Raw genomic sequence first — 24,899 nt, 5'->3', positions numbered from 1 at the left:
AAGGTATACAGGAAGTGGAATATATTATTGAACAAAATAGGCAAACACCCCTAATCCCATAAAGCTACATTCTAGCAACAGAAGATAAACAATACACATATTAAAGAAGTAAATTCTAAAGCATCTTAAAAGGCAATCAATTTTACAAGACAACAACAAAAAGACCAGAGTGAAGAGGTCACGAATACAGGCTGACTGGGGATAAATTTAAAAAGGTGATTAGAGAAGTCAATGTTTGAACAAAGACTTTAAGGAGGTGAGAAAGTAAGCCTTGCAGATTATCCATCTGAGGGAAGACCATTTTAAGCAGAGGTAACAACCAATACAAAGTCAGGAGAATGCATGGAATATGTGAGGAATCAGTGTGCTAGACAGGAATATACAGGGAGAGGGTGTGACAAGATGAAAAAAAAGAATATCAGTTATAAGATTAAATGCTATTTTAAAGACTCATGGTTTTTACTCTGAAAAAATAAATTAAAGCAAGTAAAGGGGACTTTCAGTTTCCAGTGTCACATATAAGGAGTTCGGAATTTACCACCACACTCAAAACGTTAAAAGATGAACAAACTAAAAAATCGGTAACTCATTCTGGATCGTTAAGAGATGTGAAGATACAGGGCAAACGCTGCCTCACGACTGAAGAAACAGGTAAATCCAGGGAGCAACAACTTACCAGAACAAAAGCTCTCTAGCAGAAACCACTGTGAGAACCACTACCTGGATAGAAAAACCTTAAGTGTAATTAAGAAATTGCTGGAGGCAGGCTGGGCACGGCGGCTCATGCCTGTAATCCCAGCACTTTGGGAGGCAGAGTCCAAGGAGACCAGCCTGACCAACATGGAGAAACCCCAACTCTATTAAAAACACAAAAAACTAGCCAGGCGTGGTAGCACATGCCTGTATTCCCAGCTACTTAAGAGGCTGAGGCAGGAGAATCACTTGAACCCAAGAGGCAGAGGTTGCGGTGAGCCGAGATCGTGCCACTGCACTCCAGCCTGGGCAACAAGAGCGAAACTCCATCTCAAAAAAAAAAAAAAGAAGAAGAAATTGCTGGAGGCTCAGCAAAGACAGCACAAACAATTAAAATCTACAGGAACCCATTCACATGGTGAGTCCCCTCAAATTTTCCCACTTTGGTTTTATCTCCAGAAACTCAACCATAGTACATGGGGGGGAAAAATCCCCTTCTTCTAACAAGTTTGGTGAGCGGGAAGGGAAGAACCCTTTTGAAAAACACCAGAGCACTCTGTTCTTCTTAACAAGGCCTGCCCTCAGGAGAAACTATTTAACCAGTGCCTAACCTGTTGGGGCTTATCAGAGCCTAACTCAACCAGAGGAGGGGAAATACTCAACTCCAGCCCACTCTAGCCATTCTGTCCCACCTAAGAAAGAAGAAAACAACTTCGAAACATTTGTGAAGTTCACAGACTCAATAAAAGATTGAGACCAAATCACAAGACTACAGAGCACTTCTCAACACCTTAGCACCACACAACTAAAGACTTAATTACAGCAATTCCTTTTACTGAGTACCTCATGTCAGACTATCAAAAAAAACTATAAGACTGGGCACAGTGGCTCACACCTGTAATCCCAGCACTTTGGGAGGCTGAGGCAAGAGGATTGTTTAAGCCCAGGAGTTTGAGACCAGCCTGGGCAATACTGTGAGACCCCATCTCTAGAAAAACAAAATCAGCATGGTGGCACATATCTGTAGTCCCATCCTTGGGAGGCCAAGGCTGCAGTGAATTATTAAACAGTTTTAAATATATATATTTTAAGTTCTGTAGAAACAAGGAGAATATAGGTCAGAAACTTGGATCCACATAAAGAAAGCATGAGCTACATACAAGAAACAGATGAAGTTTAAAACTTTTTATTTTTATTTTGAGACAGGGTCTCACTCTGTCACTCTGGTTGGAGCACAGCAGCATGATCATAGCAAACTGTAGCCTCAAACTCCTGAGCTCCAGCAATCCTTCTACCTCTGCCTCCTGAATGAGTAGCTAAGACAACAGGCATGCACCAACACACCTCATTTTTTTTTTTTTAAAACAGAGTCTCATTCTGTCCCCTAGGCACAATCTTGGCTCACTGCAGCCTCTGCCTCCCGAGTTCAGCAATTCTCCTGCCTCAGTCTCTACGTAGCTGGGACTACAGGTGTACGTCACCACATCCGTCTAATTTTGTATTTTTGGTAGAGATGGTGTCATCATGTTGGTCAGGATGGTCTCAAACTCCTGATCTCAAGTGATTTGCCTGCCTTAACACCCCAAAGTGCTGGGACTACAGGTATGAGCCACCACGCCAGACTGATGCCTGGCTAATTTTTGCATTTTTTTTTTTGTAGAGACAGGATTTCGATGGGATCTCACCACATTGCCTAGGCTGGTTTTGAATCCCTGGCCTCAAGCAATCCTCCCACCTTGGCCTCTCAAAGCAGATTACAAGCATGAGACACCATGTCTTATTTTTCTTATTCTCAAATGGTCTAACAGAAAACAGTTGGTTCAAAACAATAATAGCAACAATGTATTCAATTATGGGTCCTTCTGCAAATATCTTGTGTGTGCATATATATATATATATTTTTGTATATGCTTATATATCAGTGAAATGAATGACAGTCATGATACAAAGATGGGAGGGAGGAATCAGATTACTTTGTTATTATAAGGTACTCACGCTACCTGTGAAACAGTATAGTTATTTGTATATAGGTTTGGATTTGTTATAAATGTATACTGCAAACTCTAGGGCAACCACTAACTGATGTGCTAAGAAAGGAGATAAATTATAATCATATAAAATATTCTATTAAACTCACCAAGAGAACTGGGCACAGTGGCTCATGCCTGTAATCCCAGAAATTTGGGAGGCCAAGGCGGGCAGACCATTTGAGGCCAGGAGTTTGAGACTAGCATGGCCAACATGGTGAAACCCTACCTCTACCAAAAATACAAAAATTAGCCAGGTGTGATGGCAGGTGCCTATAATCCCAGCTACTCAGGAGGCTGAAGCAGGAGAATTGCTTGAACCTGGGAGGTGGAGGTTGCAGTGAGCCACGATCAAGCCACTGCATTCCAGCCTGGGCAAAAGAGTGACACACTGCCTCAAAACAAAACAAACCACCAAGAGTAGGAGACAAAAAGAACAAGGGCAACAAACAGAAAACAGCAAACAATATAGTAGATATTAATCTAACTAAACCAATAATCACTTTGAACATCAATGGTCTCAAGGTACTAATTAGAAGACAGATTATGAGATGATCAAAAAACAAGACCCAACTACATGTTGTCTATTTAAACGTAAATAAACATATAAATTAGAAGTAAACAGAAAAATGTACCCTGCTAACACTAATAAAAAAATTTCAGAAAAAGCAGACTCAAAGCAAAGAAAGTTATTAGAGATAAAGAAGGGCATTTCATAATAAGACATGGGTCAATTCTCCAAAATGACATAGCGATCCTTAATGCATTTGCACCTAATGGCACAGCATCAAACTACAAGAGGCAAAACTAATGGAACTGCAAGAAGAAACAGATTAAACTACTATTATAGTTGGAGACTCTAACACCCCTCAAATCAGAAATGGGCAGATCTAGCAGGCAAAAAATCATTAAGGATACAGCTGAATTCAGCAATACCATGCATTGATTGGATATAATTAACACCTATCAACCACTTAATCCAACAGCAGAAACACATTCTTCTCAAGTTCACATGGAACATTCACCAAGACAGAAACATTCTGTAACATAAAACACACCTTAACAAATTAAAAAAATTGAAATAGTGTCTGCTCTCAAACCACAAAGGAATTAAATGAGAAATCAATAACACAAAGAAAACTGAAAAATCCCAAAATGTGTGGAGATTAAACAAGACATTTCTAAATAACATGAGTCAAAGAAGAAATCTCAAGAGAAATTTTAAAATATTTTGAGCTAAATGGAAAAAATGTACATCTTATCAAAATTTGTGGAATGCAGTGAAAGCAGGGCTTAAAGGAAAATGCATAGCATTGAGTGCATATATTAGATAAGAAAGATCTAAAATCAATACTCCAAGTTTCCATATTAGGAAACTAGAAAAACAAGAGAATAAAAGACATTAAGAGCAGAAATCAATGAAATTAAAAACAGGAAATCAATAGAGAAAAATCAACAAAGTGAAAACCTATCTTTCAAAAGATCGATAAACTCAATAAGCCTCTAGCTAGGCTCCCTAACAGGGAACAAAAGGGAGGACACAAATTACTAATATCGGAAATGAAGGAAGGGATATCATTATAGGTCCCAAAGACATTAAAATAATAACCAAGACATACTATGAAAAACTCAATGCCCACTTATTTGACAACCTACAAGAAATGGACCAATGCCTTGGAAAATGCAATCTGTGAAAACTCACTGAAGAAGGCTAAAAAAGAAAAATCACATGGCCATATCAGTAGATACAGAAAAAAGCATTTCACAAAATCCAACGCCCATTCATAATAAAAACTCTCAGCAAACTAAGAATAGAGGGGAACTTCCTCAATTTGATAAAGAACACCTACAAAAAGCCCAACACTACCATCATACTTAATTGTGAGAAACCAGCAGCTTTCCAGCTAAGATCAGGAACAAAGCAAGGATATCCCCACTCACCACTGCTTTTCAACACTGTACCTGAAGTCCTAACTAATGTAATAACACCCCACAAAAAAAAGGTATGAAGACTCAGAAGAAAGAAATAAGAATGTCTTTGTTCACAGATAACAAGATCATCCATGTGGAAAATTCAAAGGTACTGAGCAAAACCTCCTAGAACTAATAAATTATACTAAGGTGGCAGAATACAAAGTTGATATACAAAAGCCAATCACTTTCATATGTAACAGCAATGAACAAGTATAATTTCAAATTAAACCCATACTATTTACATCAACACCCCCCAAAGTAAAACAGGCATAAATCTAATGAAATATGTACACATCCTATATGTGAAACACAACAAAACTGATAAAAGGAATCAAAGAAAAACAAAGAGATATTCCATGATCATGGACAGGAAGACTCAATACTGTTAAGATGTCAGGTTTTCCCAACTTGATCTATAGATTTAATGCAATATCAATCAAAATTCCAGCAAGTTATTTTGTGGATTTTGACAAACTAATGTTGAAGTTTATATGGAAAGGCAAAAAACAAAACAAAACAGCCAACACAATATTGAAAGAGAAGAATAAAGTTGGAAGATTGACACTACTAGAGTTCATTTACTATAAACTAACAGTAACCCAGACAGTATGATATTGACAAAAGATTAGAAAAACAGACCAACAGGACAGAATAGAGAGCCCAAAAATAGACCCACATAACTACAGTCAACTGATCTTTGAAAGGAGCAAAGGCAGTACAATGTAACAAAGACAGTCTTTTCAACAAATGGTGCTACAGCAAAGTTAATTCAAAATGGATCACAGAAGCCACACACATGCCTATAGTCCCAGCTACTAGGGAAGCCAAGGCAGAAGAATTCCTTGAGCTTAATAGTTTAAGACCAACCTGAGCAACATAGCAAAACCCTGTCACTAAAATAAATAAATAAATTTAATCAATGGATCACAGACCTAAATATAAAATGCAAAACAATAAAAATCCTAGAAGACAACACAGGAGAAAACTTAATTGACCTTGGATATGGTGATGTCTTTTTAGACAGAACAATGGCATGATCCCTGAAACAAATAATTGAAAAGCTGCACTTCCTTAAAATTAATGCTATGCGAAAGACAATGTCAAGAGAATGAGAACACAAATCAGAGTGGGAGAAAATATTTTCATCTAATAAAGAACTGTTATCCAAAATATACAAGACTACATAAAATTCAACAATAACGAACCAATCAAGAAATGGACAAAAGACCTTAACAGACACTTCACCAAAAGAAGATACAAAGATGGCAAGTGAGCATATAAAAAAAAAATATGCTCCACATCATATGTCATCAGGGAAATGCAAACTAAAACAATGACATACCACTACACACCAATGAAAATGGCCAAAATCCAAAACATCGATAATACCAAATGTTGGAGAGGATGCAGAGCAACAGAAACTCTCATTCATTGCTGGAGTACAAAATAGTACAAACTGAAAGTTTGGCAGTTTCTTACAAAGCTAAACATACTGTTACCATATGGTCCAGTAATTCTATTCCTTGGTATTTATCCAAAGGAACTGAAAACTTACATCCATACAAAAAACCCACATACAGTTATTTATAGCAGTTTTATTCATCACTGCCAAAATTTGGTAGTAATCAAGATGTCCTCGAGTTTGTGGATGGCTAAATAAGCTGTGGTACATCCAGACAATGGTATATTATTCAGCACTAAAATGAAATGAGCTAATAAGCCATGAAAAGACACGGAGGAATGTTATTATGCATACTACTAAGTGAAAGAAGCCAATATGAAAGGCTATATAATGTATGATTCCAACTATATGACACTGAAAAAGAAAACTATGGATAGTAAAAAGATCAGTGGTTGCCAGAGTCTGTAAAGGGGCAGGGGAATGAATAAGTATAGCACAGAGGATTTTTAAGGCAATGACACTACTCTGTATGATGTTATAACGATGGATATGTCTTTACACACTGTCCAAACCCACAGCATGTACAACGTAAGAGTAAACCCTGGGGTCAGGCGCGGTGACTCACACCTGTAATCTCAACATTTTGGGAGGTCGAGGCAGGCGGATCAGCCTGCCAACCTGGTAAAACCCTGTCTCTACTAAAAATACAAAAAAGTAGGCGGGTGTGGTAGTGCAAACCTATAATCCCAGCTATTCAGGAAGCTGAGGCAGGAGAATCACTTGAACCCAGGAGATGGATGTTGCAGTGAGCCAAGTTTGCACGACTGCACTCCAGCTTGGGAGGCTCTGTCTCAAAAGAAAAACAAAAAGTGAACCCTGGGCCAGGCACAGTGACATACACTTGTAATCCTAGCATTCTGCAAGGCCAAGGCAGGAGGATTGCTTGAGCCCAGGAGTTTGTGGTTACAGTAAGCTACATTCATGCCACTGCACTGAAGCCTGGGCAACAGTGAGACTCTGTCTCAAAAAAAAGAAATGAACCCCAGTATAAACTACAAACTTTGGGTGATTATGATGTGTCAATACAGATTCATCAATTGTAACAAATGTCTACTCTGGTGGAAGATGTTGATAATGGTGAAGGCATAACGTTTTCAAGGTTCAACTACGTTATAGTAACTACTTCATTTATTTTTATACTGTAAGTTTTATTTATCCATTCATCAGTTGATGGGAACATAGGTTATTTCCAATTTTTGGCTGCTATGAACATTTGTGTACCGGTTTTTATGTGGACGTATGTTTTCACTTCTCTTGAATATACAACTGAGAGTGGAATTACAGGGTCATATGGTAACTCTGTGTTTAACAAATGTTGAAGAGCGAACTGTTTTCCAAAGCAGCTGCACCACTTTACATTCCCATCAGCAGTGTGTGAAGGTTCCAACTCTCACATCCTTGCCAATACTTGCTATTGCCTGATTCTTTGATTATAGACATCCTAGTGGATATGAAAGTGGTATCCTCCTTGTGGTTTTCATTTGCATATTGACAGCTAGCAATGTTGAACATTTTTTCACGTGCTTATTGGCCATTTATCTTCTTAGCAGAAACATCTATTCAAAATGTCTGCCCATTATAAACTGGGTTGTCTTTTTTTTTTGGAGACAAAGTCTCCCTCTGTCTCCCAGGATGGAGTGCAGTGGCGCCATATAGGCTCACTGCATCCGCCCTCTCCCTGGTTGAAGTGAATTCTCTCCTGCTTCAGCCTCCTGAGTAGCTGGAACTCAGGGACATGTCCTTACCACACCTGGTTAATCTGCATATTTTTGGTAGAGATGGGGTTTTGCCATGTTGGCCAGGCTGGTCTCGAACTCCTGACCTCAAATGATCCACCCACCTTGGCTTCCCAAAGTGCTGAGATTACAAACGTGAGCCACCACACCCAGCCTGGTTGTCTTTTTCATACTGAATTGTAAGACTTTAATATATATTCTGGATACATGTCCCTTATCAAATATGTGATCTGCAAACATTGTCCCATTCTGTGAGATGTCTTTTCACTTTCTTGATAGTGCTCTTGGACAAAAAGTTTTAAATTCTGAAGTCCAAAATGCCTGTTTTCTCTTTTGTTGTTTGTATTTTTAGTGTCACATCTAAGAAACCATGGCCTAACTAAAGGTCATGAAGATTTACTCCTATGTTTTCTTCTAAGAGTTTTTGAGTTAATTTTTATGTATGGGATGAGGCAGGAGTCCAACTTCATTCTATTGTATGTGGACATCCAGTTATTCCAGCACCATTTCCTGAAAAGATTATTCTTTCCCATTGGATTATCTTGACACTCTTGTCAAAAATCAGTTGATCATAAATGCAAGTGTTTATTTCTGGGCTGTCAGTTCTATTCCACTGATCTGCATGTCTAAGGTTTTATCTTAACCTCATTTCCCTTTCCAGCCCCCATTTCTCTCATCTTCTTCCCTAAAAAAACCTCTCTGCTCTCCACTGCTGCAAAACTCCCATTAAAGAGTTGTCCACTTGCTTTTTTCCCAGTTCTTTCTTCTTAAAGATACTTTAGTAAGGCATTTGCTCCTAATACTCAACCAAAACTATACTATTCAAGGTAGCTAATGACTGCTACATTGTTAAATTCAATGATAAATTTTCTGTCTTATTTGTTCTGTCATCAGCACTGACAGTTCATCACTATCTCATTCTTGAAACATTTTCTTCACTTGGCTTTCAGAACACTAAGTTGTTTATTCTCAGTCACCTTTGCTTGTTTCTTTTCTTCCCCTGCCCTTCCACCTCCAATATTCAAGTGCACCAGGAGTTAGGTTTTGCTTCTCTGCTATACATGTTCACTCAATTGATGATTAAAACCAGTCTTATACCTTTAAATACCATCTAAGGGCTGATGATTTCCACATGCACATCTCTAGCCCAAACCTCTCTGCTGAACACCAGATTCACACAATCAACTACTTACTAAACATGTCTACCTGGATGCCTGAGAAATTGCAAATCCAACATGTCAAAAACTGAACTGGGGTTTTGCCATGTTGGCCAGGCTGGTCTCGTACTCCTGACCTCAAATGATACACCCACCTAGGCTTCCCAAAGTGTTGGAATTACAAACTTCTCACTAACTTTTTTTTTTAACTTTATTTTTCTAATGGAGTTTTAGGTTTAACAGCAAGATGGAAAAGAAGGTACAGAGATTTTCCATATATCCCTGCCCCAACACATGCATAGCCTCCCCCATTATCAATATCTCCCACCAGAGTGGACATTTGTAACAACTTATGAACCTTTACTGACATATCATCATCATCACCCAAAATCTGTAGTTTACATTAAGGTTCACTCTTGGTGTTGTACCTTCTATGGGTTTGGACAAATGACATGCATCCATTATTATGGTATCAGATAGAGTAGTTTTGTTGCACTAAAAATCCTCTACGTGTCAAGGATAGGGAGGGATAGGTATTCTGGGGGTTCTACTTTGACCCTTTTAAATCAGGATAAAGAGACAGATGGAAACACACTCTTAATCCTAATATACCATATCTTATTCCCAGTGTGGCATGTAGACTCTAAAGTATACCCTAATGATTCTTATCTCCTGATGTTCACATCTTTGTAATAATGCCCTTCCCTTGAGTGCATACAGGACCTGTGACATGCTTCTAACCAAGAGAATATGGTAAAAGTGATGGAATGTCACACCTTTGATTAGGTTGCATTATATGAGACTCCCTCTTAGCAGACTAGAGTAAGATTCTTCGAAGGCTTGCCAAAGTAGGTGGCCATGTTGGAGAAGCCCATGTGACAAGAAACTTTATAGCCTCTGGGGACAGCATCTATAACCAAAGGTGGCCTCCAGCTGATAGCCAGCAAAAAGCTAGGACCCTCAGTCATACAACCACCAGGATTTTAACAACAATCTACATGAGACTGGAAGCAGATTCTTCCCCAATTAAACCTCTAGATGAGAATGCAGCCAAGACAACACCTTGATTACAGCTCTGTAAGACCCTGAGCAAAGGACCCAGTAAGTAATGCTGTGTCTGAACTCCTGACCCACAGCTAAGTTTATGGTAATTTGTTACACAGCAACAGAAAATGAATATACCCAGTGTGAAATATTCATCTGGACCCATTGAAGGGGATGAACATACCCAGAGAAGCCACACCTTATGATCATCCACAGTCTCTTTTGACTCCATACAATGGGGAGATGGTCTCAATAGAGTCGGGAGTTCATGAGTTAATTAGACTTTGGCTGGAGCAAATGGCACATTAGAAGATAAGGGTAAAAAGACAGTCTGGAGAAAATAAACTGGTACCCTCTGTACTTTCTGCTCAATTGTTCTGACAGGTAAAAAAATTGCCTGCGAAAAAAATAAAAACAAAAAGGCATGCGGATGGCCTCACATGTCAAACTACTCAGTAGGCAATACATAATCATTTCTAAGGAAGGTAGATGACCTAATCTGACCTCTGTGTTAGAAAAAGAAGTCTAGTCACATACAAAAAGCAATCTGAAGAGAGAGGCTGGAAGTAGATAACTAGATAGGTCGTTCTATTATTTCACATGAGTGCCTGAATTAGGACAGATAAGAAAGAATGAAAAGAACAGATAGGTAATATCTCCTGCAGGTATAAGTGACAGGATGTGGCAACTGATTAGATGTAGGAAAAGAAGCTGTTTGAGCCAAAGACAACTCGGGTATTTCTAGCCAATGATACTGGAATATAAGTCAACAGTATCATTAAATGAGACGGGAAACAAAGAGGTGTTGGAAGGGACAGATAATGAGCTCCAAGAATGACAAAACAGTAAGAAGCAGAAGGGAAAGAAAAAGAGAAAAAAGAAGTACACAGCAAGAGAAAATAAGACAGGTGTTAAAGTACACAGAATGCTCTTGCAGTATTAAAGATGAGTAAACTACCATATATAATTATATCCAGTCAGTCCCTGGAGCTAAATGCTTTAGTCTTAATTTTCAAGAGCTACTAATACAAAATTACTTAACTCAGCTAGGTATGGTGGTTCATGCCTGTAATCACAACACTTTGGGAGGACAAGGCAGGAGGATTGCTTGAGCCCAGGAGTTTGAGACCAGCCTGGGCAACAAAGCAAGAACTTGTATCTATAAAAAAAAAAAAAATTATTTAACTCAACATTTTCCTCCCTGCCTTCATTTTATATATATATGTATATACACACACACACACACACACACACACACATATATATATATATATATATATAATATTTCCAAAGAGGTTATATGGTTTGCCTAAAGTTACCAACTGCTTAGTGGTAGGGCCTAGGTTAAAATGCAATTCCTCTTTAGACTCAGTCTACTTCATGTCCTGAATTATGTTAGAGGCAGTACTTCCTTACATAAACCAATTATCCATGAGCCTTTATGGTCAGAGATGACTACCTGGGCATATCTCCTCATGGTCAGTACCTGGAATTTTCTCTTGTGGTTCTTCTCTCTGCTATATGTGAGAGAAATCGTATATGGGATCAACCAGCAAAACAGAAAAGGAACCAGGCAGACAATCCCTAAAGAAAATAAACATGACAGTAAACTAGGCCCCAGGAAATGTCTCTAAGGATTTGTCAGCAGCGCTGCACTTCTCCCACACACGTGTCCTTATCCCTTACCTTCAATACTCACCAAAAGAAATTCTGTCTAAAGCCACAAATGCCCTCACCAGTGGCTGAAACTAGTAAGAATCAAGCTGCAATAGGCATTGTCAACTGTTACTTAACTGAAAAGAAAAACCTTCCCTATAAATACACATCAATTCTTAAGGATAATTTCTCTAGTTATTTAGGCATTAGATTTTTAGAGGGTAGGCCAGAAAACCTACCTACCGTGCACAACATAATTTCAGTAGAAAAATGTATTTTGGGCCAGGTACAGCGGCTCACGCCTATAATCCCAGCACTTTGGGAGGCCAAGGTGGGAGGATCATGAGGTCAAGAGATCAAGACCATCCTGGCCAATGTGGTAAAACCCGGTCACTACTAAAAAATACAAAAATTAGCTGGGCACAGTGACACGCGCCTGTAGTCCCAGTTACTCGGGAGGCTGAGGCAGGAGAATCGCTTGAATCTGGGAGGCAGAGGTTGCAGTGAGCCGAGATTACACCAATGCCCTCTAACCCAGCGACTGAGCAACACTCCGTCTCAAAAAGAAAAAAATGCAAAAACACATTTTGAATTCAAACAAAAAAATTATTTCATAACTCAAGACTATCTTACATTTTTATATTACACCTCAATTTAGATTAGCCATATTTCAAGTGCTCAAGAGGCTTTCATGACACTGTCAATAGAATGACTTAGTCTATATTATAAAGTGTCTTATCACAACTCCTTTCTTTGAATGTGTAAAATAGTGAATATATAAATTATAAAATTATTCAAACCAACTCACACCTATAATTCCAACACTTTGGGCAGCCAAGGTAGGAGGATCACTTGAGGCCAGGAGTCTGAGACCAGCCTGGGCAACTTACCAAGACCTCGTCTCTACAAAAAATAATTAGCCACATGTGGTAGAATATATTTGTAGTCCTAGCTACTTGAAAAGCTGAGGCAGGAGGATTGTTTCAGCCCAAAAGTTTGGGGCTACAAGGAGCAATGACTGTGCCACTGCACTTCAACCTGGGCAACAGAGTGAGACCCTATCTCTAAATATATATATGTATATAATTACTCAAAATTTCCATAGACATTCTTAAATACTTTAAGGTTTCCTTTCAAACAGAAAAATGAAGTACAAAAGAAAACAGTTTTAATAAAAAAGGACAGGAACTTTCAAAATCTTAGCAAGATTATACACTCAGGCATTCTGCTAGATTTTCTTTCTTGACCTCAAGTAGCTCATCATACCCTGATACAACAATCAAAACCTTCATTTTCACAAACACTGTCCTATGATAAAGATGTGAATACCACCAATTAAATAAAATAGGACCAAGGTCTAAAGTACCACTTAAATCAATTAAGTACACCTAATCTCTCTGGAAAATAATCACAGCCACAAAAATGGACAAATTTCTGGAATCACATCATGTAAGAAACAGTGGAATATTTAATATTTCAATGGTGTTTTCCATCATGTTAAAAGTGCAGAAAAAAATGCACCAAATTCTCATAACAATTTTCCTGGTTCTGACACTCTATCACTGTCGATTAAATCTAAGGGAAGTGTTTCATTGGAAATTGGCTTCTCATTATTGCCTAGCTCCCTGCTCAAGACCATTCACTTTCAGAAAATCTTTCTGTAACTATAAAGTCTCAACATTTGGAATCATGGTTTATGTTTTATGTTTTATTTGTTCTGGATATATTTTCTTTGTGTCTGTGTAATTTTTAAAATACCAATTAGGTGAGAAATCTTTCAAAGACCAGGACTATATTTTCTATTTCTTAGGCATCTATCTCCAAAGACAGCACTAGCAAAATGAAAAATGCAAAAACTTTACAGATAACACATGACTTAATAAGCCAGTTCTGCCTATTAGCTGGATGATATGTGTCTCACATTCTTTATTAGTAAAATGGAGATTTTAAATATCAATTTTGAATGTTATGAGAATTGGATAACATAATACAGGCAAAGTGCATGGCATGAAGTAGACAGCTTGATGAAGAATACCACAACTGATAAGAGTAATCTAGAGCTGCTACTATATAAAAAGGCTAAACACATTTCTTGCGAGTACAGTTTTCCAAACATTTATATAAAAATCTCTTTTCATTCTTTATCAGCAAACTTTAAAAATGGTCTTGTTCCCATCTCCACCCCCTAGAAATCAAGTTAAAAGAACTACATATAGTGGAATATAATTTGCTAGCTCTTCTTTTTTCCCTTCAACAACTACTACCAAACTGTACTACATATCCATAGCACTAATTTATTTAGGTTCAATCATATGAAACCACCATTTTTATATTATCAAAACTGGTCAACTTACTGACCATTTCACATGTGTCAACCTGTAACTTAGATGCTCAAGGAGCACACTTTAGTGATCCCAACCTGGGATTAATTTGCTACATAGAAGCAAAGGCTGTTAAATGAGGGCTTTGAAATAAAGAGAAATTTAAAAGTTCATTCTTATTTTAATGCTTTTACTTTTAGACTGTTTTTACCAACAATACTATTGACACTAAATGTGTGGGGTTTTTTACCCCCTACACCAACCAATTCTCCAAGTCTTTGAATACCATCTAGATGTCCTACAATTCAGTTCAATTCCAACATTACCTACCTGGACTATCACAGATCCCACAGGTTAAGGGCTCATTTCAGACACCAGTCACAAGTCCCAAGTCACCAGTCAAAAGTCACAGATTGCTGCCTGTACCGACTAACTTGCTATAAACTGGGGGTTTCCATGACCCTCTCCTCAGGTTTGATAATTTTCTAGAAGGACTCTCAGAACTCAAGGAAACAGTTTACTTACTACTAGCAGCTTAACTCAGGAACAGCCAAATAGAAGAGATGCACAGGGAAATGTAACAAAGTATTGGAGGGGGACCCAAATACAGGAGATGAAATTATTTGCCACAAAAATTCTGGGGATAATTCTCAACAGAATCTACCTCAATGGTTTCAAATCCAGGTCACAATAAAATCAGCAAAAGAACTTTAAAAGAAAAATTGTCCTAACTCTAAGAGATTAGGGCCATAAGGAGTAGTATAATAAAGTCTCCCAAATGCTTCTAAATATACATCTAGAGTAGCAAACCATTGTTCTATGAGGATTTTTTTTCATACTTGTACATTTTATAAATCAAGACTGAATTTTGAGGCCAGGTGCCATAGCTCATGTCTGTAGTTGCAGCACTTTGGAAGGCTGAGGTGGGAGGATGGCTGGAAGCCAGGAGCTCAAGACCAGCTTGGGGAACATAGGAGACCCTGTCTCTGTAATAAATAAATTTTAAAAAGAAAAAGGAAAAATAACAATTTTGAGGGGAAAAAGATGCTTTCCTAGACTGGGTAAAGTTCCACAGGTTCTACTCTGCCAGAACAGAAGGCTACATTCAGAATAATCTAATTCAAAGGACAATCATACAAATATTTATGGTATAGTTGTATACGGTTTCCACATTAAAAAATTATCCCACATTATCAGGTATATATATGTATATATCAGGTATATATCAGGTATATTAACATGTATACCAAGAAACATTTCTCTAATTCCTAGCATTTCAAGTAATGTAGAAAAGTTTACATTTTAGAGAGATTTTGTGATTTAATTTGTAAAACATGAAGGAAAATTTGAAGTATTTCACTAGGATCATCATGGTAATCTTCAATTACTACTAATATTTCTACATATTAGAAAAATCCAAGCTTGCTGAATACTAAAAACATTAACAATTTGCTTTATATAAGTTTAACCAATCCACTAAAAAAGAAATCATAGTTGAAATATAATTCCTATTGAATTTCAATTTAAACATTTAAAAGTAAGAATCATCTTACTGTTCTAGAATCCGAAAATGGATTATATTCATCAAGTCCTGGTGGAACATTTCTGGTCACTTGTGTAACTGATGGATCCTAGAATAAAATTCAAAGGAGAAAAAAAAAGATTATTTATTAAAAAATAATTTTGATATTTACATACCATTTGCTTTATCTACACTTATGGTCACCCAGCAAAGCTAACAGAGAAAAATAAAAGATGACTATCAGATTTACTCAGTCTCATTTCAACAATGGTGATGTTTAAACCCATACAACCCTCACATTCTCAAAGGAAAACAAAAACTGGGCTAGATTCAAATCAGCTGCAAGCTATTACATCAAGATAAAAAGTAGACCACCTCTTAATAGCTGTGTTGAACTGACTACACAAGAGCATCTTAACAAATCTCAGGTAAACCCACCATCATTTCCTTTGGCCTCCATAAAGATTTCATGTTCCACTTTTTTATAACATCTTCAATTATTCCCACTGCAGATTTCATATTGCATTTCACACTGCACAGACAGCTAAATACAAGAAGCTCAAAGCATTACATACTAATGTCATATATAGCCAACATCATCTATAGAATTCAATATTAAATACATCTTGTTTTATTCTACTCCAGTATCTCTACTAGTTTATTTCACCACATGATCGTAGACTATCTTCCCTTTTCCAAGCATAGTACATGACGACACCATTCCAACTTTTCAAATCTTTTAATATTAAGCTTTCATAAAAATGACAAAATCACACAGGGAGAGGGAAAATGGCAGACAGGAGGCAGTACTAACTTGCAGTTCCCACTCGATGAACAGAGCAGCATATGGAGATCTACATCGTGAACTCTTGCTCCAAAAACAATGGAGGAAGATACCAGAAAAGCCAAGAGAATCCACAGACCCTCTGAAGAAGGTAGATTGCTGCTGTAGGTTCCTGGGACAGCCAAGGAATTCTGAAGACAAAGGACATAATCTCATAGGATCTCCATGGTCCCACCCACCACCTGATCTTCCTTCTACTACAGCAGCTAATGCACTCTTGAAAGTGCCACCTCCTGGCTGGAGGCCAACCAACACGAAACCTGCATACTTAAAAATACAACCTACCCAGCTCACGCCTATAATCCCAGCACTTTGAGAGGCTGAGGCAGGTCGATCATGAGGTCAGGAGTTTGAGACCAGCCTGGCCAACATAGTGAAAACCTGTCTCTACTAAAAATACAAAAAAGTAGCTGGGTGTGGTGGTAGGTGCCTGTAATCCCAGCTATTTGGGAGGCTGAGACAGGAGAATCGCTTGAACCCAGGAGATGGAGGTTGCAGTGAGCCGAGATCATGCCACTGCACTCCAGCCCAAGTGACAGTGTGAGACTCCATCTCAAAAAAAAAATACAGCCAAGGACTCTCACAGAGTCCACTTCACTCCCCTGCTACCTCCATGGGAGCAAGTGCCAGTATCCATGGCTGAGACCTGAAGACAGATCACATCACTGGACTCTTTGCAGACAGTCCCCAGTACCAGCCCAAAGCCCAGGAGCTCTACTGGGTGGCTAGATCCAGAAGAGAAATATCAATCACTGCAGTTTAGCTCTCAGGAAGCCCTATCCCTATAGGAAGGAGGAGAGCACCACATCAAGGGAGCACCTCATCAGACAAAAGAAACTGAACAGCGGTCCTTGAGTTCCAGATCTTCCCTCTGATACAGTCTACCCACATGGGAAGGAACCAAAAAAACAATTCCAACAATATGACAAAACAAGGTTTTTTAACACCCCAAAAAGATCATACTAGCTCACCAGCAATGGATCCAAACCAAGACAAAACCTCTCAACTGTCAGAAAAAGAATTCAGAAGGTCAACTTTTAAACCAATCAAGGAGGCACCAGAGAAAGGTAAAGTCCAACTTAAAGAAATTAAAAAAAAAAAAAAAAAAGATACAGGATATGAATGGGAAAATTTCCAGTAAAACAGCATAAATAAAAAACAATCATGACTTCTGGAAATCAAGAACACACTTAGAGAAATGCAAAATGTACTGGAAAGTCTCAGCAATAGAATCGAACAAGAAGAAAGAATTTCAGAGCTCAAAGACAAGGCTTTTGTATTAACCCAATCCAACACAGACAAAGAAAAAAGAATTTTAAAAAATGAAAAAAGCCTCCAAGAAGTTTGGGATTATGTTTAACAATCAAACCTAAGAATAATTGGTGTTCTCAAGAAAGAAGAGAAGTCTAAAAGTTTGGAAAACATATTTGAGGGAATAACTGAGAAAAACTTCCTTGGCCTTGCTAGAGATCTAGACATCAAAACACAAGAAGCTCAAAGAACACCTGAGAAATTCATCATAAGATTATCACCTAGGCACACAGTCATCAGGTTATCTAAATTCAAGACAAAGAAAATAATCTAAAGAGCTGTGAGGCAAAAGCATCAGGTAATTTATAAAGAAAACCCTATCAGATTAACAGCAGATTTCTCAGCAGAAATCCTACAAGCTAGAAGAGACTGAGGTCCTAACTTTAACCTCCTTAAATAAAACAATTATCAGCCAAGAATTCTGAATCCAGCAAAACTAAGCTTCATAAATGAAGGAAAGATAGTCTTTTTCAGACAAATGCTGAGAGAATTTGCCACTATGAAGCCAGCACTACAAGAACTATGAAAAGGAGCTCTAAATCTTGAAAAAATCCTCAAAATATACCAAAATAGAATCTCCTTAAAGCATAAATCTCACAGACCCTATAAAACAACATAATGGAAAAAAAAAGAAGAAAAAGGTATTTGAGCAATAAATAGCATGATGAACAGAACAGTACCTCACATCTCAACACTAATGTTAATTGTAAATGGCTTAAATGCTCTACTTAAACGATACAGAATGGGGCCGGGCGGGTGGTAGCTCATGCCTGTAATCCCAGCACTTTGGGAGGCCCAGGTGGGTGAATCACGAGGTCAGGAGATTGAGACCAACCTGGCTGACACGGTATAACCCCGTCTCTACTAAAATATAAGTAATTAGCTGGACATGGTGGCGGGCACCTGTAGTGCCAGCTACTCGGGAGGCTGAGGCAGGAGAATCGCTTGAACCTGGGAGGCGGAGGTTGCAGTGAGCCGAGATCATGCCACTGCACTCCAATCTGGTGACAGAGCAAGACATCTCAAAAAAAAAAAAAAAAAAAAAAGATACAGAATGGCAGAATTCACCAACTATCTGCTGTCTTCAAGAGACTCGCCTGACACATAAATAATCACATAAACTTAAGGACTGGAAAAAGATATTCCATGCAAATGGACAACAAAAGCAAGCAAGAGTAGCTATTTTTATATCAGACAAAACAAACTTAAAAGCAACAGCAGTTAAAAAGATAAAGAGGGACATTATACAATGATAAAAGGAATAGTCCAACAGGAAAATATCAAAATCCTAAATACATATGCACCTAACACTGGAGCTTCCAAATTTATAAAACACTACAAGACCTAAGAAATGAGACAGACAGCAACATAGTAATACTGGGAGACTTCCATACTCTCCTGACAGCACTAGATATATCATCAAGACAAAAAGTCAACAAAGAAACAATGAACTTAAACTATGCCCTAGGACAACTGGACTTAACAGATATTGACAGAATATTCTACCCAACAACTGCAGAATATACATTCTCTTCATTAGCACATGGAACATTCCCCAAGATAGACCATAACACAGACCACAAAACAAGTCTCAACAAATATAAGAAAATCAAAATTATATCAAGTACTCTTTCTGACCACAGTGGAATAGAATTGAAACTCCAAAGGGAACCCTCAAAACCATGCAAATACATGGAAATTAAATAACCTGCTCCCGAATGACAATTGAGTCAACACTAAAATCAAGATGAAAATTTAAAAATTCTTTGAACTGAACAATAGTGACACAACCTATCAAAACCTCTGGGAAACAGCAAAAGTGGTGCTAAGAGGAAAGTTTATAGCATTAAATGCTTACTCAAAAAGTCTGTAACAGCACAAATAGACAATCTAAGGTCACACTTCAAGGAACTAGAGAAACAAGAACAAACCGTGCTCGTTTCGGCAGCACATATAGTAAAATTGGAACAATACAGAGAAGATTAGCATGGCCCCTGCACAAGGATGACACGCAAATTTGTGAAGCGTTCCATATTTTAAAAAAAGAAAAAGAAAAAGAACAAACCAAACCCAAACCCAGAAGAAGAAAATAAATAACGAAGATCAGAGCAGAAATAAATGAAATAGAAACGAACAAACACAAAAGATAAATTAAACAAAAAGCTGGTTCTTTGAAGAGACAAATAAAATTGACAGACCATTATCAAGAATAACCAAAAAAAAAAAAGACAGAAGTCTCAAATAAGTACAATTAGATATGAAACAGATATCATCATCAATACCACAGAGATACAAAAGATCGTTCAAGGCTACTATGAACACCATTAGACAAATAAACTAGAAAGCCTAGAAGAGATGGATAGGTTCCTGGAAATATACAACCCTTCTAGATTAAGCCAGGAAGAAATACAAACTCTGAACAGACCAGTAACAAGCAGCAAGATTGAAACTGTAATCAAAAAGTTACCAACAAAAACAAGTCCATGGCCAGATGGATTCACAGCTGAATTCTATCAGACATTCAAAGAAGAATTGGTATCAATGCTATTGACACTATTCCAAAAGACAGAGAAAGAGGGAATCCCCCTACAATTATTATATGAAGCCAGTATCACTCTAATATCAAAACCAGTAAAAGACATAACAAAAAAAGAAAACTACAGTCCAATACCCTGATGAACACAGATACAAAAACTCCTCAACCAAATACAAACTAACCAAATCCAATAGCATATCAAAAAGATAATGCACCATGATCAAGCGGTTTCATAAGAAGGATGCAGGCATGGTTTAACATCCACAAAACAATAAATGTGATACACCACATAAACAGAAATTAAAAACAAGAATCACATGATCATCTCAATAGACGGAGAAAAAGCATTTGACAAAATCCAGCAAAATAGGCATAAAAGGGACATGCCTTAAAATAATAAAATAATAAAAGCCATCTATGACAAACTCACATTATACTGAATGGGGAAATGCTGAAAGCATTCCCCTTAAGAACTGGAACAAGACAAGGATGCCCACTTTCACCACTTCTATTCTACACAGTACTGGAAGTCCTAGCCAGAGCAATTAGACAAGAAAAAGAAATAAAGGGCATCCAAACTGGTAAAGAGGAAGTCAAACTGTTGCTGTTTGCTGATGACATGATTATATACCTAGAAGATTCATCCAAAAAGCTCCTAGAACTGGTAAAACTGATAAATGAATTTAGGAAAAGTTTCAGGAAACTGAAACATTTGTGTACAACATTAATGTACACAAATCAGCAGCCCTGCTATACACCAACAGTGACCAATCTGAGAACCAAATCAAGAACTCCACCCCTTTAACAATAGCCACAAAAAAATAAAAACCTTAGGAATATACCTAATGAGATGAAAGACCTCTACAGGAAAAGTACAAAACACCACGGAAAGAAATCATAGATGACACAAATGAAAACATAGCCCATGCTCATGGATGGGTAGAATCAATATTGTAAAAATGACCATACTGCCAAAAGCAATCAACAAATTCAATGCAATTCACATCAAAATACCACCATCATTCTTCACAGAACTAGAAAAACAATCCTGAAATTCATATTGAACCAAAAAAGAGCCCACATAGCCAAAGCAAGACTAAGCAAGAAGGACAAATCTGGAGGCATTACATTACTGGACTTCAAACTATACTATAAGGCCATAGTCACCAAAAGAGCATGGTACTGGTATAAAAACAGGCATACAGACCAACGAAACAGAATAGAGTATCCAAAAATAAACCCAAATACTTAAAATCAGCTGATCTTCGACAAAGCAAACAAAAACAAAAACAAGTGGGGAAAGGACACCCTATTCAACAAATAGTGCCGGAATAACTGGCAAGTCACATGTAAAAGAATGAAACGGGATCCTCATCTCTTACCTTATACAAAAATCGACTCAAGGTGGATCAAAGGCCTAAATCCAAGACCTGAAACCATAAAAATTCTAGAAGGTAACACTGGAAAAATATTTCTTGACATTGGCTGAGGCAAAGACTTCATAACCAAGAACCCAAAAGCAAACACAGCAACAAAAAAGGATAATAGATGGGACTTAACTAAACTAAAAAGCTTGTGCACTGCAAAAGAAATAATCAGCAGAGTAAACAGACAACCCACAGAGTGGGAAAAAATTTTCACAATCTATACATCTGACAAAGGACTAATACCCATAGTCTACAAGGAACTCAAACAAATCAGCAAGAAAAAAACAAAAAGGGGGTTAAGGACATGAACAGACAATTCTCAAAAGATGATGTAGAAATGGCCCACAAAAATATGAAAAAAATGCTCAATATCACTATCAGGGCAATGCAAAGCAAAAACACAATATGATACCAACTTACTCCTGCAAAAATGGCCATAATCAAAAAATAATAGATGTTTGTGTGGATGTGGTAAAAAGGGAACACTTTGACACTGTTGGTGGGAATGCAAACTAGTACAAACACTATGGAAAATGGTGTGAAAATTTCTTAAAGAATCAAAAGCACATCTATCATTTGATCTAGCAATCCCACTCATGGGTATAGACCCAAAGGAAAAGAAGTCATTACACGAAAAAGATATTTGCACACGCATGTTTATAGCAGCACAATTCACATTTGCAAAAATATGGATCCAGCTTAAATGCATTATCAATCAATGAGTGCATTTATATACCATGGAATACTACTCAGGCATGAAAAGGAATGAAATAGTGGCATTTGCAGCAATGTGGATGAAACTGGAGACATTATTCTAAGTGAAGTAACTGAGGAAAGGAAAACCAAACATTGTATGTTCTCACAAGTGGAAGCTAAGTTAAAAGGACACAAAGGCATAAGAATGATACAATGAACTTTGGGGACTCGGGAGAAGAGTGGGAGTGGGGTGAGGGACAAAAGACTACACATTGGGTGCAGTGTACACTGCTCAGGTGACAGGTGCACCGAAATCACCAGTGAGAAATTATTCATGTACCCAAACACCACCTATTCCCCAAAACCTACTGAAATTTTAAAAAATCTGAATCACAAAATCCTAGTGTATGTGTATGTGTGTGCAAAAAGTATATATATATAACATCTCAACAAAATCAACTATGTAATTCATGTGAAAAGTATTTATAATGAACATATCAACATAATGAACATCAACAAAAGTCAACTACATAAAAATTCACATGAAAAGCATTTTCCAAATAGTCAGGTAGTCTAACCTTTGAATTTCTAGTCTCAAACTTTAGCGTGCATCAAGATCAAATAAGACACAGAGTGCTGCACCCAACCCCAAGAATTTCTCATTCAGCATGTCTAGGGTGGGGCCTGAAAACCTGTATTTCTAACAGGTTCTCAGGTGATACTGCTTCTGGTAGTCTGGGGACCTCTGCTCTCTAGTCTATACTGTACCTTCTCCAAATCACCTTCCTCAACAGTCATTCATTGCCTCTCAAAAATGGAAAGCTAATGTTGCCATTCCCTTCCTCCAACCTTTTTCCTCTGTCTCTCATCCATTTCAGATTTTTAGAGGCTCTATACAAACTATAAAATGAAACACAAATTCCTCAATATGAGATACAAGGCTTCTAGCCATCTAGCCTGCCTTATCTTTCCAGCCTCAAAAATTCATATGAGAGAGATCTTTCTCCCTTAACCAAATTAAACAAGCTACTGAATAAGGAGCCTAAAATTTGACATAAAGCAAGTGGTAAGGATAAATTAAAAGTATGACACAGACAAAAAATAAAGGCTTTAGGCTTGCTCAACAGTAAAACGGGAAAGAGGGAATGAAATCACTCCACTTACTTCTCCAGGGTTCCCCTTCAAAGTTTACCCAAAAGCGTAAGGAGCAAAAAGATTATAGAGAGAGAAGGCACGTGGTCAGGGAGAAAACTGAGAAAATAGAAACATGACATTTTAATCAAAATTTTCAACTCGGCATTGCTAAAGTTAACCTAATTTAGAAATGGGTTTAGGGTCAACAAGCACCTTCATCAAATCCAGATGGTCTCAATGCCTACCCTCATCAGCATCCAGGAAACCAGTGAGTCCTCAAACATCAGTCATACTCCACCTTTGCATTGCTTCCTCCACTTGGAATAGTTTTCCCAGCAGGGTCAGCCTAGCAATCTCTTCCTCTTCCTTATAGGCTCAGTTCAAATATTACCTCATTGCTAAGTAATGATCTTTCTGATACCTTCCCCATACACAAGTCTCTCCACTCCAGGTTCAATGCTCCCACAGCACTTGTGAGAGCGCCATCAATATCTACTTCCCTGAATGATGATAATCTTCGTGAAAGTCTTTTTTTTTTTCCTCCAAATTGGACTGTGAACTCTTAGAAACAAGAAACAGATTTTTTTTTTTTTTTTTTTTTTTGAGACAGAGTTTCGCTCTTGTTACCCAGGCTGGAGTGCAATGGCGCAATCTCGGCTCACTGCAACCTTTGCCTCCTGGGTTCAGGCAATTCTCCTGCCTCAGCCTGAGTAGCTGGGATTACAGGCACGCACCACCATGCCCAGCTAATATTTTGTATTTTTAGTAGAGACAGGGTTTCACCATGTTGACCAGAATGGTCTCGATCTCTTGACCTCGTGATCCACCCTCCTCGGCCTCCCAAAGTGCTGGGATTACAGGCATAAGCCACCGCGCGCAGCCCCAAGAAACAGATTTTTTTTTTTGAGACACAGTCTCATTGTTGCCCAAGCTGCTGGAGTGCAGTGGCATGATCTCAGCTCACCGCAACCTCCACCTCCCAGGTTCAAGCAATTCTTCCACCTCAGCCTCTCAAGTAGCTGGGATTACAAGCACACACCACCACGCCTGGCTAATTTTTACATTTTTAATAGAGACGGGGTTTCACCATGTTGGCCAGGCTAGTCTCAAATTCCTGGCCTCAAGCGATCCACCCGCCTCAGCCTCCCAAAGTGGTGGGTTACAAACATGAGCCATAGCACGTGGCCTTCAAATATTTTTATTATATCTGTTGTGGTGGTCTGTGATCAGCGATCTTTTTTTTTTTCTTAATCATACATGCCTGTGGATATTCTGTTTCTTCAATCAATATTATTACCATCCCTATGGAAAAATACCCGAAGAGTTCAAGATAATAGCGGCACTAGTAACTAAAAAATA

The 24,899-nt window shown here is 38.0% G+C and overlaps 1 protein-coding gene and 1 non-coding gene across 2 annotated transcripts in view; one reads left to right on the top strand and one right to left on the bottom strand.

Moving 5' to 3' along the window:
• SCAMP1 (secretory carrier membrane protein 1) overlaps positions 1-24,899 on the bottom strand; it is a 104,936-nt gene that overhangs the window by 58,531 nt on the left and 21,506 nt on the right. The window contains exons 2-3 of the mRNA XM_064376069.1: positions 15,624-15,701; positions 189-191 (exon numbers count right to left, since the gene is read on the bottom strand). Coding sequence (XP_064232139.1) covers positions 189-191; positions 15,624-15,701 — 81 coding nt within the window. The remainder of the gene's footprint in view (positions 1-188; positions 192-15,623; positions 15,702-24,899) is intronic.
• On the top strand, positions 19,680-19,786 carry LOC135274923 (U6 spliceosomal RNA). Its single transcript, XR_010342667.1, has one exon. It is a non-coding gene; the product is annotated as a U6 spliceosomal RNA (small nuclear RNA).

Source organism: Aotus nancymaae, unplaced genomic scaffold (genome assembly GCF_030222135.1).
Source record: "Aotus nancymaae isolate 86718 unplaced genomic scaffold, 86718_ANA_hifiasm-v0.15.2.pri h1tg000014l, whole genome shotgun sequence".
Taxonomy (NCBI): domain Eukaryota; kingdom Metazoa; phylum Chordata; class Mammalia; order Primates; family Aotidae; genus Aotus; species Aotus nancymaae.
This window is presented reverse-complemented; position numbering and strand designations above follow the sequence as displayed.